At 56.1% G+C, this 16,396-nt stretch overlaps 1 protein-coding gene across 5 annotated transcripts in view; it reads left to right on the top strand.

Annotated features, from left to right (window-relative positions):
- The window catches only part of PRKAG2 (protein kinase AMP-activated non-catalytic subunit gamma 2), a 260,830-nt gene that overhangs the window by 151,217 nt on the left and 93,217 nt on the right, over positions 1–16,396 (top strand). For all 5 annotated transcript variants that reach the window (XM_023250755.2, XM_023250752.2, XM_023250754.2 and 2 more), the window contains one exon: positions 11,629–11,846. In XM_023250755.2, the coding sequence (XP_023106523.1) occupies positions 11,629–11,846 (218 nt within the window). The remainder of the gene's footprint in view (positions 1–11,628; positions 11,847–16,396) is intronic.

Below are 16,396 nucleotides of genomic sequence, written 5' to 3'. Positions count from 1 at the left end.
GCCCCGAAGAGCTTACGTTTTAAATTTTAATGAAATCCAACTCATCCATGTGTTCTTTTATGAACTGTGCTCATCGGGCGTTTTGTGGAACTAAGGTGTGCCACGTAGCCCTGTGAGTACTTACGGAGTAGGGATTGTGTACCGAGCTGGGGAAACGATGGTAAATAAAATTCACTACCGATCATGCTTAGTGGAGGAGACAGGATATGTAAAGGAGTAATGACAGCATACTATAAGTTGTGATGGTGGAACGTGCAAGGTGCATAAACAGGAGGAATAAGTTAGCTTGATCCTGGGATGACGCTTGGTCACCAGTGATCTCGAGAAGGCAGCTTTACAAAAGATGAACTTAGCCAACAATCGATGCTAAAGCTGTGGAGTGAATCAGAAAGTAAAGAGAGACAAACTTGCTCCCCTAGGCACAGGGTTCTGATATCATTTCTCATACCCCCGTTCTAGAAACCCAGCGGGGGGAGCTCCAGAGAGAAAATTAGGAAGAGAGAAAATTTACTCTCTGGCTATGACTGAGTCCGGAGATCCTGGCCCTGTCCTTCTTCCCTTCACTCGTGTCCCCGGTGACCGCATCTCCTTGGGGTCATTTGTAGGGAACCGTCATCCAGGTCAGCCTTCAGCAGGTTGGCCACGATGAACAGGACCTAGAGTCTTTCATGTAAAAAACAACCTGGAGAAAGGGGAGGCTGGGTCACCAGAGAGACTGGTTGAGTAGGTCGGGTATTTGGAAGGGGTCAAGGGACCTTCCAAACCCCAGAGTCCTATACATAGGAGGCTGGCTTCTCCTACCCATAAAACAGGCTTGGGCACTTGTGGTCGATGTAAGTCAGACACTGGAAGGTGAAGGATTCTGGGATCCCCAGAAAGAGTGCTTTTCCTCATTCCCTCTGGTCTCCTTGTTACCTCTCTACTAAACACAAAGAAAAACCGAGGGATGATGCCGTCAGCTTTGCTCATGGCCCTAAACTCCCAGAACTGCTGCCGTATTGTTGTTGGATTGTTGAAGGCAGAGGCAAATCCCAGGCCTGAGGTTCTGGATTGCCTCTAAAAGGACACAGCCGAGGGGCGCCTGGGTGGCTCAGTCGGTTAAGCGTCCCACTTTGGCTCAGGTCATGATCTTGCGCTTGGTGAGTTCGAGCCCCGCCTTGAACTCTGTGCTGACAGCTCGGAGCCTGGAGCCTGCTTCGGATTCTGTGTTTCCCCCTCTCTCTGCCCCTCCCCTGCTCACGCTCTGTCATTCTCTCTCTCAATAAATAAAACTTTTAAAAAAAGAAGAAGGAGGAGACGCCGAAACCTGTGTTTTCAGCGTGAGATGCTTGACTCCCTTCTCTCTGCGGCTTTCCTTCCTCCCCTCTTCCCCCTTCACGGGGAATCTACCCATTCTGCCCTGGGAGCAGATAGTATGGCCCGCGGTCCCTTTCTTCAGGAGCTGAGTGAGGAGAGCCCAGGGCGGCACCATAGAAACCAGCACCGGCCCCAGAGGCAGCCTGGATGCCTTCCCGGCCTGAGGCCTCCCTGGCCTCGCGCACGCCCGTCCGGTCTCACTGGCACCTCACACCCAGAGGGCCCGGCGTGTGGTGTCAGGTGATACGTTGAGTCAACAGACCCACAGGAGAGCCCCGGTCGGAGTCCCGTGGCAGCCGGCTGCAGCCAGCGCCCCAGGGAGGGAATGCCCACAGCTGGCTGCTGGCCACCACCTGGCCTGCCCGGAGACCCGGCGGGCAGGCGACTGCCGGGCCGGAGTCGCTCACCCACAGACCGTCTCCCGGCCCCCGGCCTCTGCCTCCCCGTCCCGCTTCGCTGCACCTGGCCTCCAAAGCCGAGGTCTGGAAAGCGTGCTCCCGAGGCCCGAATGCCATCACGCCTGGTAGAACAGAGTGTCTTAGACATCTGGGAACCACCCGAGACGTCCCTCAGGGAGGGGACAGTGGCTCAGAGCACTTTCTAGGTACCCACATCCCCTTGTCGCTGCTATTGGGTCCAGAGCGTGGAGGCAGGGGGGCATCTGGGAGCGCCCTCGAGGGTAAGGTTAAACAGCCCGGGGACACCCCGAGGTGGGGCTTCGAGCGTAGCTGGCAGGGGCACACGTCGCCAGCAGCCTGAGCCCACGGTCTGTGGGAGGGAGGAGCTCTCATCAGGGGTACCGCTTCGATTCAAAAGGCCCAAACTCTGGGGCCCCCCGGGGGGCTGGGTCAGCTCAGGATCCGACTCTTGATTTCAGCTCAGGGTATGCCCTCGCGGTTCACGAGCTCGAGCCCCGCGTTGGGCTCTGCGCTGACAGCCTGCGTGGGATTCTGTCTCCCTCTCTCTCTCTGCCCCTCCCCCGCTGGCCCTCTCTCTCAAAATAAGAAACGTTTTTTTTTTTTTTTTTTTTAAGAGGCCCAAATCATGGAAAGTGTAGGAAGAACTCAAGGTAAAGATTCTGATTCTCAGAGCCCGCTCTGGAAGCTTCCACGTGCCGGGGTCCTGGTTAGGCGTGGTCGCTGGCTTCCCCTGATTTGGTTATCCTCGCTGATTTTCCACCCCATCTTCTGGCTCCCTCTTCTCCCCATGAGGGTCCCTCAGCGGACATAGCTACTGGTTGCTTTCGGGGCCTGGGGGCCTGGGGGCCTCGACCCTCCCTGTGCTCCCAAATCGGCAGAGTTCTGCCGGATCTGCTGTTTTACATCACGGTGACACCGCGCGCCCGGGACAGGCTGGCTTGGCCGGAACAATTGGCCGGAACCGCACTGCAGTAAACAGGGATCTTGGAGAAACGGAGGTTAGAAAGACTCATCTGAACTTGCGCGGAAATCTAGTCCTGACCTAGGAGCGCATCCGAGCAGGGCGGGGGGGGGGGGGGGGGGGGGGCTCCTGCCCAGAAATATTCCAGCCCCACCTCTGGCCAATGCCAGACAGCCTTCCCCCTGCCCACTGGGCACCTGGCGACTCCGCGGCTCTCTTACTGAATTAGTGTTCTTCTCCTACGTGCTCTCAGGAAGTGACCGTCACCGTACTGACCCAGGAAGGAACCTCAGCTCCTCCTGCCCCACATCCAATATGTCCTGGCCACGGCTTGTCGCTATCCACTCCTTCTGTGAAGCCTGGCAGAGGGATGGGGGCAGCTGGTGGACACGGAAGGAAGAGCCTGGGGCCGGTCAGTGAGAGCCCGCGTGCAGCATTGTGGGTCCCAGGGGTACTCTTGGGTCTCACCCTCCCACCTCTGACCCCGCGCACCTGCTGTCCTCCTGGGTGAACACCTGCTCTTTCCTCTCGCCGACACAGACGGTCTCCTCCCTGGGACTCCGTGGGTGCGAAGCCGGTGTCCGAAAGCTCTCACGGCCCCGGGCTGGGGGTCTAGAGACCCAAGTGATGGCTCTGCGTGGTCCGGCTTCCGACCTAGCTGCTGCCCTCGGGCCTGACACTTCACCTCTCAGGGCCTGCGTTTCCTCCACTGTACAATGAGGCCACGGGATGTTTGTCTGCTGAGGTCCCTCACCGCCGATTCCCCCTGGCTGGGATTCTTTTGGTGGGGACTATCCTGATTCTGTCGCATGCAGCCCAATCGATCTACACAGTATCAAACACCTGTTGCTTTCACGATTCCACAAAGATCGTCGGCAGAAGGGACCCGCGTAGCTATTGCCCCTTCGTTGGCAAATCCTTAGCGACTTGCTTTTCAGAATCTATTTTATTTTTTTATTTTTTTTTTTAATTTTTTTCAATGTTTATTTATTTTTGGGACAGAGAGAGACAGAGCATGATTGGGGGAGGGGCAGAGAGAGAGGGAGACACAGAATCGGAAACAGGCTCCAGGCTCCGAGCCATCAGCCCAGAGCCCGACGCGGGGCTCGAACTCACGGACCGCGAGATCGTGGCCTGGCTGAAGTCGGACGCTTAACCGACTACGCCACCCAGGCGCCCCCAGAATCTATTTTAGATAGGAGGTGGATTGTTCTAGAATCTCTCCCTCTTGCAAAGCGACTGAGGAATTTTTTTTCTCTCTTCCTTTCCCCAAGGATTGACTTTTAGCTTCAACATCAAAAGGCACCTATGCTTTGCTAAAGTAGCAAGGGTTATATTTTGGGTTCACGAAGCAGACCTCGGACCTGCAGATGAGTGTGAAGAGGGCACAGCTCTTTTTCTTTTCTTTTTTTAATGTTTATTTTTGAGAGAGAGACACACACACACACACACACACAGAGTGTGAGTGGGGGAGGGACAGAGACAGAAGGGACAAAGAATCCGAAGCAGGCTCCAGGCTCCGAGCTGTCAGCACAGAGCCCGACGTGGGACTTGAACTCACGAACCGCGAGATCATGACCTGAGCCGAAGTCGGACGCTCGACCGACTGAGCCACCCAGGCGCCCCTGAGGGCACAGCTCTTCTAAAGGCCAGGGCAACACCAGAGGCTGTAGGGACCACACTGTAGGGACTGATCTAGAGTCAGTCCCTGTTTTCATTTTGTGTCCTTTTCCAGTTTACCTATGCAACTATCAACATGCTTGAGCCCACTCCATTACCTAATACCTAGGTCCAGACCCCTATTGGGTGTGCACAGCCGTGTAAAACTAGTTTTTCCTGGATTCCTTCTAGGCGAATAAGAACCTCAGAAAATGTCCTAAAAGAATTTTGTGTTTTCTTTAGAGAAAGAATTTTTCACCCACTGGATTACCAGAACGCTTTGATTCCCAAATGACTCTAGACAGCCTCCAACATATTTTGAATAGTTCCAATGATAAAAGATTGCAAAACAGATTCTTGGAGTCTATAAGCAAAACTTGCAGCCTAAAACCCGACTTCCAGTCGACATGTGAATTGAGACTAAAGTCAAGGATGGCCAGGGCCAAAGCCGTTGGTTTGTAAGGAGATCCTAGGCCAGTCCTGAGACTAGAGTCTGGAAACTTTACCCCTAAGAGAGGGGGGGGGCCCGGCTGGGGTGAGTGAGGTGGGGAGGATCTCAGGAAAGGGTCTTTTAGGAAATGAGTGATTCTGGAACATTTGGAGCAAGAGCTGAAAAGGGGAAGGGCCCTGGGAGCACTGTCCAGTGGCTGAAGGAACACCTGGTGACCAGAGATGAGGCATAATTCAGGGTCATCTGCATGAGACTGCCGTCGACGGTGGGAAGAATGATTTCCCTCAGAGACCAGGCAGGGGGCTTGGGACTCAGAAGAGAACTCCCCCTCTTGAAGAAGAGAGCTATGAGAGAGAGAGACTGGGAGAGAGAGCTGAGGCCCTGGTTCTCCATGGCCACAAAGAATGGGAAGAACTTCTTCTAGAAGTTTCTTACCTACAGAATGAGGAGTCCGTATTCAATTAATGGTTCAGAACTTGTCTGGCCACTGAACCACCTGGGGAACTTCAGAAAACCCAGATTCGCGGGGCGCCTGGGTGGCTCAGTCGGTTAAGCGGGCGACTTCGGCCCAGGTCACGATCTTGCGGTTCATGAGTTTGAGCCCCGCGTCGGGCTCTGCACTGACAGCGTGGAGCTCGGAGCCTGTTTCAGATTCTGTGTCTCCCTCTCTCCCCGCCCTTTCCCCACTCGCGCGCTCTCTCTCTCAAAAATGAACAGATGTTAAAAAAATAATAATTTTTTTAAAAACTGCGTATAAGCGAGTCTCGCATCCGATGCATATTGAATATTTGCTCTTCTCCTGGGACAGCGGCCAGCGAGGACGTTTAAGATCAGGAACAAGATGAATTTTCTCCTCTCTCTTGTTATTCAGACCGTGCGCTGCCCAAGGGCAGGGGGAAGGGGGCGCATGTGCCCGCGCCCAGCACGCAGCCGTCTGGTCTACCTGGTTTACGTTTCCCGACACAAGGGCTTGGTTTGCTCAAGGGCCTTGATTTGCACAAGGGCCTCCTCCTTCCTCCCCGCATTGCGGTCCTCCCGCAGACCCCCGCCGTCTTGCTCCCAGGGGCACCGCTGTTCTGTCTCCTCCCCCGCCTCTCTAGACGTAGCTCATGCCAGTACGGCCTGGCCCTGTGAAGTCACCCGCTCATGGCTCCCTGGTGTCTGGAGCCACTTGCCTGATGTCTTGCGTGGCTGCCAGGAGCCATTTCTGTTGGCTCAGTGTGCCTATTCACTTATCCTGGCTGCCGCCCCAGGAAAATCAAAGGCATTGTTCGCTCTCGGAGGCCGACGGCAGCTCTAAACAAAGTCCTTAAGAAGCAGAAGAAAGAAGGAAAGCCTTCTCAGAAGAGCGCGACGGGGGAAACCTATCTGTGCCCTGGGTACCGTGGCCACAGCCCGGTCTTGTCTGGGCCCTTCGGAAAGTCGCCTGATCGGGGGCAGATGTGTTTTATTGTCCGAGGCGCGGGCCCGGCTCCCTCCTGGTGTCTCCGCCGGGCTTTCCCGCCCTGTCTCCGAGCCCCTCCCGGGTTAGCGTCACACGCTTTTCACTCCAGGGCTCACCACGGGGCGTGCCTGGTTTGGGCTTCGGTGTGGTGTCGCCCCAGTTTCCCCAAGCGGGTCTCCAAGGTGGGAGTCGTCTGCTTCGCGGGAACCTGCCCCCTCCTCCGCGCCTGCACGGGCCTGGCCCCCGGCGGCCGGCTGGGTAGACCGTGGCCTTCCTGAACGATCGCGCTCTGGCGGTTTGCCCTGTGATTGGGAGAGACGTTGGTCGATTTCCCCGATACGGGGGGATTGTGGCAGCACGGCCCCACTCCCCTCTTTGTTGATAAATTGTGACACCGGGCGACAAAAGAGGGACAAGTTTAGGACTCCCTCACTGCCGATTCCCCCTGGCTAGGATTCTTTGGGTGAGGACCGTCCTGATTCTGTCGCGTGCGGCTGGATTCGTCTATGCAGAACCGCCCCGCCTTCCTTCGTAGGATGCCCCCTCCCTGCCCGGGTGAAAAGCAGAGAAGCGACTAGAAGTCTCCTCTCTCTACCTGCCTCGCACGTCTCCGCTCTTGCCGGCTGGGGCGGAAGAGAAATACGTTTGGACGAGGCCCGCCCTTGCCTACGCCGGGCCACCCCGCGGGAGGAATCCCGCAGAGCCCCAAGCCCACTCTCCTCCGGGACCCCCTTCCCTCCCGCCCGCCTCTCACTTCTCTGCCACACCCAGTGCTTTCTAAGTTCTCCTGCCTGCCGGCCTGTGAAGCCCCACTTTCCGGAAGGGTCATTCTCTCCCCGCGCCCCACTCCCCCCAGAGTCCAGAGCATCCTTCTGTCTTCGGCAGCAAGACCACCCACTCTGAGAGGAGGCCAGGTGGCAAGGTGGAAGGATCCTTTGAACTTGGAAAGATTTCGGTGAGAGGGGCTGTCTTGGGGGGCACGGAGAATCACGCCCTTCCCCCAGAAACCAGTCGCTCCCGCCACCGGATGGGAAGCCCACCCATCGTCTCCTCACTGCAGACAGTGCAGCAAGGTTGTGTCTAGGGCTGCGTGTCTTCTCCGCCGTCCTTCCTGCCCTCGGTCAGCATGGGCTTAGGACCCTTCCAGGACTCACGTGGGGACGGCCCACAGAGGCCGAGCCACAGGAGAAGCGGGAGCCGCCATTTGTGCTCTCAAGAGCCCTCTTAGGTGGCAAGCTGCTCAGTCTTGTTCTCTCTAATTATTCACACGTAGGAAGGAACATTCTAGATCCAAAGAGCTCGCAAGGAGTTCTACCAGCTATGACTGTCCCTTCCGTCATGGTGACTGGGCTTGATCCCTGAAGAATGTTGTAAATGGGAGAGCTTCTTGCAGAGAGAGAGAGAGAGAGAGAGAGAGAGAGAGAGAGAGCCCAGTCCCGCCCTCGGAGTGCTTTCATGTAGGTGGGGTCACAGACCTCCTCTCAGGGCTGGTGGGGGCGGCTGGGATCACAGGGCAGGGGGCAGGAGACGCTTACATTCGGTGTTAGCCAGCCTCTTGGCTCAAAAGCAGAATCGGGGCTGGAGAAAGTAATTTTCTGAATAGAGGGCACATCCACGTGATACGGAAGTTGTCAGATGACAAAGGGTGCACTGTGACGGTGTTTTCTGCCAGCCGTTCCCGCCTCCAGGGCTTTCACAGCCTTCCCCAGACACTCCACACACGCGGACGGATACGTATATACATTCCCATCCCCTTTTCTGGGACCAGAAATGGTTTCATTCTCTACGGATGGCTCTGGGGTTTGCCTTTTCACTTGCCGCCGCGTCTCCGAGGTAAGGATGAGGAAGCTCGTCGTGCCCCGTCGGGGAGCCATGGCCATCCCTGTGGATATGCGGTCATCGCATTAGCCTCTTCCCGCCCATGAGCACCTGCGTCTCCAATCTCTTCTTTTACTTTATTTTATTTTGTTTTATTGTATTGTATTTTAATTTTTAATTTTTGCGTAATTTTGTTTGTTTATTTATTTTTAGAGGGGGAGAGAGAGAATCTTAAGCAGGGTCTATACTGTGTGGATCCTGACCCGGGGCTTGATCCCAAGACCCTGGGATCGTGACCTGAGCCGCAATCGAGAGTCTGATGCTCAAGGGACTGAGCCACCCAGGCGGCCCTCCAGTCCCTGCTTTCCAAAGCACCACTGTATGGGGCACGCCTGGGTGGCTCGGTAGGTTGAGCGTCCGACTTCGGCTCAGGTCATGATCTCACGGTCTGTGAGTTCGAGCCCCGCGTCGGGCTCTGTGCTGACGGCTCGGAGCCTGGAGCCCTCTTCGGATTTGGTGTCTCCCTCTCTCTCTGCCCATCTCCTGCTCATGCCCTGTCCGTCTCTCTCTGTCAAAAATAAATAAGCATTTAAAAAAATAATAAAAAAATAAAAGCACCACGGTCACGAATGACCCCACACGCTCGCCGTTTAGCAATTCTGCCCCTACGTCTGTGGAAGGAAATCCCAGAAGCAGACTGCTGGGCCAAGGAGCATGTGCATGTGTAGCTTTGCTAGATGTTGCCAAAGCGCCTCCACAGAGGGACATGATTTGTCCGTGCCTCGGAACACTCCTCTGTAGGTGTGGTTTGAGCCAGTATGAGCCGGATCTGGGAGGAAAGTCACAGGCAAGATGGAGGGGCTGGTCTGGATTGTGCCCTGTGTTCGGACAGACACGGGTGCTTTGGCACCGAGGGGTGCTGGGCGTCGCTGGGCCTGTCCCTCCTTCACGCGGATAGCCAAGACCCCCACAGCGGCTTTGCGGGAGGGCCTCTCACAGGCTGTTAGAAGGTGGTTGGTGGCCCCAGCCTGGAGTCCCAACGGCCCCCCGTCCCTCTCCGCGCCTCGGTTGGGTCTCCAGCACTTGGCCTCGGAAAGCACCGGGGGGGGGGGGGGTGGGGAGCCTCTGTGTCCAGCGGCCGGGGGAGCATTGGGAGCGCAGAACACAGAATTCCCTGTTCGATGGTGCCGTGGGAACTGGCCTGTTCTGGGCCATGCTGTGACGGGCCGGGCTAGCGGGCCAGCTGAGGACTCTCGCTGGAAGAGCCAGGGAAGGACGCGCCACCAGCCTGGGGAGGCGGGGGTCCACAAAGCAGCCCCCTCCGCTGCTCCCCAGCCGAGCCCTCTGATGACCCAGGCGCCCCCCCTGGAGCCCCCTGGCTGGCATCCTCGTCCCTCGCCGCTCTGCGGGCATCGCCGGGGAGCGTTGGAGCCGTGACGCTAGAGAAGACCTGGGCCAGGCGGCCCCCGTCTCCCCCTGCCTGCCGGACCCTTCCCGTCTCCCCCTGCCCCCCACCAGCTGGAGACCCCCCAGATCCCCCGTGCTTCATCCTCTCTCCCCTTCCTCCCCCACCCCCAGCCCCGCCTCGCCGCAAGCCTGGCTTCTCAAGGCCTCTGGGGGAAAGCTTTTGTTTTTAAGAGTCGGGGGCTGTCCTGTCAGAGGCCTTTTTGTGCCTTAAGTTGAGACCCACAAACCCGTGGGTGCTAGAGTGTTCTGTCTCCTGCCTCCCGTGGGTCTGCCTGGAGCGGGCCTTCCCACTCGGGATGGCTTCGCGGGAAGAGCGGCTCCCTAGAAGACGACGCTCCTCCTTCGACGGATTCCTTCCGAAATGCCCACCAAGGGACCTACGTGCCCCCCACACTCTCTGGGCTCGGGGAGGCAGAGAAGACGCGGGCTGAGCTGGAGCCTTAGGCCCTTCGTGCTCTCTTGTCCCGCCTTGCCTGCTGGGGCAAGCGTCTTCCAGGAACCTTCCCTCCCCTCACCAGGCCGGCGCTGGCTGCTGTGGGGACCCAGCAGTGTGGCCCAGAGCCCCTGCCCCACAGACAAAGGGCGGCTTCTGTTGGGGACAGAAGACTGAGGCGGTTTCACACTTGGCTTTGGCGTGAAATATCTTCTCGTTCCCTGGTCACGTGCTGCACAGATACGACGCGCTCCTGGGTCCGGGGGAGCGAGAAGCCACAGGCCGTGGCGTCAGGAAAAGGAGGCCGGTTGAACTGACTCCTGAGGAGTGGGAGGAGGCCCCTCCGGGGAGCGAGGACGGATGCAGAGAAGGGAGCACACGTGTCTCCGTGTGAGCAGAGGGGTCTGGAACGCGGGACACGGCAGGTAACCCTCGGGCTCCGTCTCCCGACATCCTTGCTTTGTCTTGCGTGGCTTAACGTTTGGACTAAAGCCAAGGTGTCTGCAGGGCCGTGCTCCCTCTGAGACCCTGGGTAGCGACCTCTGGTGCCTCTTTTAGCTTCTGGTCGCCGAGGGGGCTTGGTGCTCCTTGGCCTAGGGATGCATCACTTCGGTCTCTGCCTCTCTCGTCACCTGGCTTCTCCTCTGTGTGTCCATTTCTATGGCTTCTCTTATAAGGACGGGTTAAGAGCCCAGCCTACTCCAGCGTGACCTCATTGTAACCTGATGACATCTGCAAAGACCCTCTTTCCAAATAAGGTCACATTCACAAGTGCCGGGGGTTCAGACTTCCACACAGCTATTTGGGGGACACGCATAGCCCCAACGATGATTTATGGCACGGTCAGCTAGACGGGAGTGATGGCCGCCCGCCCGAGGCAGGCCCCTGGATTGCACACACCCTGTTGAGGTGGACGGTCTCCCCGCGATTCTTTGCCGCCCCCCCCCCACTCCGCATCTGCTTCCCGCTCGTCCCTATCCGTGTGACTTTTCACTTTGTCACTTTGCGAGGCCCCTTCCCAGGCCTGCTCCTCCTCCCGCGTCCCCTCAGCATTCACCCTCGTGGCCAACTCTCGCCTCCGCAAACTCACGGTGGCAAGATTTAGGTTGCGCATTTTGACGGTCATCGCACGTTTCGTCTGGTTCTTAGTCGTCACGTGACCTTCCGCAACGTCGACCTTTGTCTCTGTGGCCTACTTTATGAACTTCCCTACCCTGGTTCCACTCTGTGTGCTCTGGCCACACGCTCTGCAGGGGAGGAGTACGTTGATAAAGGGGCACCTGGGTGGTTCAGTCGGTTGAACGTCCGACTTCGACTCGTGGGTTCGAGCCCCGCGTCGGGGCTCTGTGCTGACAGCTTGAGGCCCGGAGCCTGCTTCGGAGTCTGTGTCTCCCTCTCTCTCTCTGCCCCTCCCCTGCTCACCTCTCTCTCTGTGTCTCTCAAAACTAATCATTAAAAAAAATATATATATGTTGATACGAGCTTGTCCCCGACATTCAGAATTTAATAATTTAGATTCTTGCCATTTGAGATTTGGGGCTCTTAGAGGTGGAAGAGCCCTTCTCTTGCCTTCTTCTGTCTCAGCCAGACTCCTAACAGCTCTTGTGGTCTCCTCCTCAGCCTCAGGCCTCTCCTCCTCTCCGTCGACACCCACCCAAGCGGCCAAGCAGCACCCGTTTCCTCTCGAATCCTACAAGCACGAGCCTGAGCGACTGGAAAACCGCATCTACGCCTCCACTTCCCCTCCGGACACAGGCCAGAGGTACTGCCCGTCGTCCTTCCAGAGCACAGCCGGGCCTCCATCAGCATCACCCACGCACCATGCTTCCTCCAGAACCGTAAGTCCGTGGGCCGGGCCGCCAGGTGTCGGGAGGGAGGGCAGAGTCTGGCTGAACGTAGCCGAAGTCACGGCTGTGCACCCCCGACCTTTCTGGTATATTTTATCATAAGTCGCAGGCTGAGGAAAAACAACGACAACAACAACAAAAACTGCTGAGGGCACAGCGGGCAAACGGAAATTAAATGGAAAGTGGTCATGTCTGCGGCGTGACCGGAAAGTGTTTCTTGCCTCAGCTTCTTTAAAAACCAACCAACGAACAAAAATCAGCCCTTAAGAGCTTTATTTGAATTTATCCTGATTGGGAAACCCAAGGGAGAAGCCATAGGCAAAGCAACAGGCTTTTCGAATTGAAGTTTTATTGTCGAGTGTTAAGATTGCAAGGTTGGCAGCGTTTGGCTTGGGGAGCGTGCTGGCAAAGGTGAGGCTTTCGGGGTGGGGGGGGGCCTGGGGCCCCTGCACCCTCCCGAGGAGGGGGGCTAGTGGACCCCGGTGGGAGAAGCCGGCCTAGTGGCGGGACGCGGGCCCTCGCCAGCAGCACGGTGGCCCCAAGCGTGGAGACGCCCTCCAACCCTGCCTGGCTCGTAGAAGGCACGTCGATGCTCAGTGTTATCCCTGGGCTCAGCAAGGGTGCTAGAAGCGTGTCCGGAGTCCGTCTATGTGGGTGGAACTGTCGTATTCGGTTGCTGGATTCGTTCCCCGGGGCCGCTGTGACAAGGCGCATGACCTCGGGGGGTGGGTGGCTTACACGAACAGGAAGCTCTTGTCTCACCGCGCCGAGGCTGGCGGTCTGAAGTCCTGGTTGGGGCAGGACCCTGCTCCCTGCGACGTCTCTAGCGGGGACGACCCTCCCTCGACTCCTCAGGCTTCCGAGAGCCCCAGCTTTTCTTGGCTTGTGGCCGCATCACACCAGCCTCTGCCTCGGTCTTCACGTGGCTGTGGGCCCTGTGTCTGCACGTGTCCACGTTTCCCCCTTCGTGTAGGGCCGCCCTTCATCCTGGATTAGGGCCCAGCCATGCTCCGGCTCGTCTTTATTTCGTCACGCCTGCAAAGACCTTATTTCCAAACGGGGTCACGCTCACGGGCATCAGAGCGGAAGCCTTCTCCGTAGCTGTTTGGGGGGACACAACCCAACCACTGGGGTTGTTCTCTTTGGGGCGCCAACATGGGTCTGTCATGCAGAGAAGATACCGTCACTGTTCTCCTCGCTCTTTTGGTGATGACTTTACGAGCGTACCCTTAGCAGAGTATTGTTTCGGGTGCCGAGGGATAAAATGCAATGTATTATTTCTGCCTTCTCGGGCTTCCAGTCTTACCGGGAACAGAAGAACACTCCACCAGGGCCGCCTGGGTGGCTCAGGCCGTTAAGCGTCCGACTTCAGCTCAGGTCATGACCTCACGGTTTGCGAGTTCGAGCCCGGCGTCGGGCTCTGCGCTGAGAGTGGCGCCTGCTTGGGATTCTCCCTCTCTCTCTGCCTCTCCCCCACGGCACTTTCTCTCTCTCTCTCTCTCTCTCTCAAAAAATAAACTTAAAAAAAAAAGAAGAAGAAGAACGCTCAGATAAAGCCGTTAAGTAAAAGCAGAAAGGAGGTTGAGTGGGGACGGAGAGTAGGCAAATAGTCCACTCTAGAGGAGGGGAGAAGGGAAATACTGTTGTCTGATAAGGGCCATGAAGGCCCCAGTGCAGTGGCACCAGTGAGCTGAGCCTTGTGTAACTGGGAGGGTTTAAATGAGAGGCGGGGAGGTGAAGGGAGAGCCTTCCAGAGAAGAAAATTCGCCGTGACTTGGGCGGGAATGCAGCATAGAGAAGGAGTGGGGCCGCGGGCCCTCTCCGAGGGTCCAGAACCCAGCAGCGGACTAGGAGGTGGGCTGGAGACGGGAAGCCGAGGAAGCAGAGGAACAGCCCAGATGAGGCAGGCTACAGGGCTTGGCCCCGGAGAGCTATGGCGCTCGGAGGAAGGTCCCCCACGTTCTTGGGCGGGAGCGAGAGACGATCTAGAAAGGGTCTCCTGGGCATTTAACACAGGAGATCTGGGACAGAGGGAGCCCGTGGGGGCCGGGAGCAGGAGGAGGACTAAAGACAGAAGTGGCCAGCAGGGAAGGCCAAAGTCTCAAAATACCGGTTTCTCCTCGTTGACTAGTGATGCCTGATAGCACGGCCCCGCTTAGGAAGAGGCAGAGATTTGAAGAGAAAACCGTTATTTTCAGTTTAGGTCACTGGCGGCGATCATGATTGCAGAAGTTTTGTGCCGACCTTTCCGAGTTTAAGTAGGAGAGAATCCAGAGGGCGCTCTTGGGCCAATGCCAGTTTTTTTTCCTGGGACATTGACTGGAAAACCAAGAAGCCCATGGTCGGGGCCCACAGGCCGGGGTCCTTCTGGGATTTCCCAGGTCGTTCCGGGGCCAGAGAGGAAGTGTCTTCAGCTGTCTTCCACGCTCAGTGATGCGTGCCCCGGTCAGGGCCCGCGATTCCCCGCACGTGGCCGATGGCGCGTGTGACATTTCAGCGATGTTTCAGCAATCATCCCAACGTCCTGAGAGACAAGATGTGGCCATCCCGTACAAGGGGATCTTAGCCTTAAAAGGGAAGGCAATGCTGACACCTGCCACAACCCGGATGAGCCCTGAGGACACGATGCTGAGTGAAGTACGTCAGCCACAAAAGGACAAGTCCCGTGTGATTCCACGTGCATGAGGTCCCCAGAGTAGTCAGATTCAGAGACACAGAAAATAGAACGGTAACTGCCAGGGGCTGGGCGGGGAGGAATGGGGAGTTAGCGTTTCATGGGGACAGAGTTCCAGTATGGGAAGATGAAAAGTTTTGGAGATGATGGGGGTGCTGGTTGCACAACAGTGTGAATGCGCTTAAAACCACTACCATTGGGGCGCCCGGGTGGCTCAGTCGGTTGAGCGTCCGACTTCCGCTCAGGTCATGATCTCACGGTTCATGAGTTCGAGCCCCGCGTCGGGCTCTGGGCTGACAGCTCGGAGCCTGGAGCCCGCTTTGGATTCTGTGTCTCCCTCTCTCTCTGACCCTCCCCTGTTCATGCTCTGTCTCTCTCTGTCTCAAAAATAAATAAACATTAAAAAAAAATTTTTTAAAAACCACTACCATTGAGTTGGACTCTTAAAAATGGTTAAGATGGTAAATTTTATATTATGTATATTTTACCACAATTTTTTAATGTTTATTTTTGAGAGAGAGAGAGCATGAGTGGCAGGGGAGGGGCAGAGAGAGAGGGAGACACAGAATCCAAAGCAGGCTCCAAGCTCCGAGCTGTCAGCACAGAGCCCGACGTGAGGCTCGAACTCACGAATCATGAGATCATGACCTGAGCTGAAGTCAGACACTTATCCGGCTAGGCCACCCAGGCGCCCCCATCTAATTCTTTTTTAAAAAGTGATTCAGACAAGACTACAGTGTTTATATAGTTTGAGCTTCAGAAAATCAGGGTGATCGCCAGAGGCTCTCCACTTATGTTGTGAAATGATACATTTCAAAATTGGAAGACAGAGTCCCCACTGGCTCCCTGACATGGGACAGGCCTGATTGCATCTGTAACCTTTGTCACCCAAGGCGTCTGGGAGCTCCTGCTCCCGGCCTCCACAGCCGCTGCTTGCTGGGTCTGTTCTGCTTTGAGCAGACCCTTAGCAGGAGGGCTGATGGTCATTTCAAGTTCATGTAAAATGTGCTTCTTTATCATTGAACTGTGTCAATCGTCTTTATGTGCTAAGTTCCTTAAGAGCTCGGCTGATTTCAATAATTGGCTACCAGCATAATCTTCATTGGAGGAATGTGAGTCGCTTAATGACTCTGTCAGCCTAAAAATATTTAGAAATAATTTGTCTCTGCCCTTTGGAACAAAAAGGCACTTTCTGTAAACACTGACCCTGAAGACCTATTTTGCAAAATGTGTTCCCATGAATCTTACTCTAAAATTGGAATGGGGATAAAGGCAATTAGTTAGTCTTTAGTAGATAGCACTCATTTTTTTTAATGTTTATTTATTTATCTTGAGAGGGAGGTGGAGTGGAGAGAGAAGGTCAGAGAGGATCCCAAACAGGCTCCACGCTGTCAGCACAGAGCCCGACGTGGGGCTCGATCTCACCACCGTGAGATCGTGACCTGAGCCAAAATCAAGAGTTGGATGCTGAATCGACTGAGCCACCCAGACGCCCCCTAGATAGCACTCATTTTTATTATTTATTTATTCGACACATACTTAGTAAGCAACTACTATGTGCCAGAAACTGTGTGCAGGAAGGGGGAACAGGTGACAAACGTGTGAGACGCTCGCGTGAGGCAGGGCCGTGTTTGTTCTACTCACTGCTTGATTAACAGCACATCGTACACTGGAGGGCTTCAAGAGATAGCTAATGGCTCGCTGCACACAGGCGGGAAAGTCGTCTATCTGGGGGGTGCAGACAGGTGAATAGTTACGAGAGTTTGATAGAACCTGTGCTGTTATTATGGGAGAAAACACCCAGTCTAGTCTGAGTGAGTGGAAGAACCGATCCCAGAGGAAGGAAGCGGACGTTTTTTTCAGCAGA

This window comes from Felis catus, chromosome A2 (assembly GCF_018350175.1).
Source record: "Felis catus isolate Fca126 chromosome A2, F.catus_Fca126_mat1.0, whole genome shotgun sequence".
Lineage (NCBI taxonomy): Eukaryota > Metazoa > Chordata > Mammalia > Carnivora > Felidae > Felis > Felis catus.
Note: the sequence above shows the minus strand (reverse complement) of the source record. Positions and strands in the feature narration are given on the sequence as shown.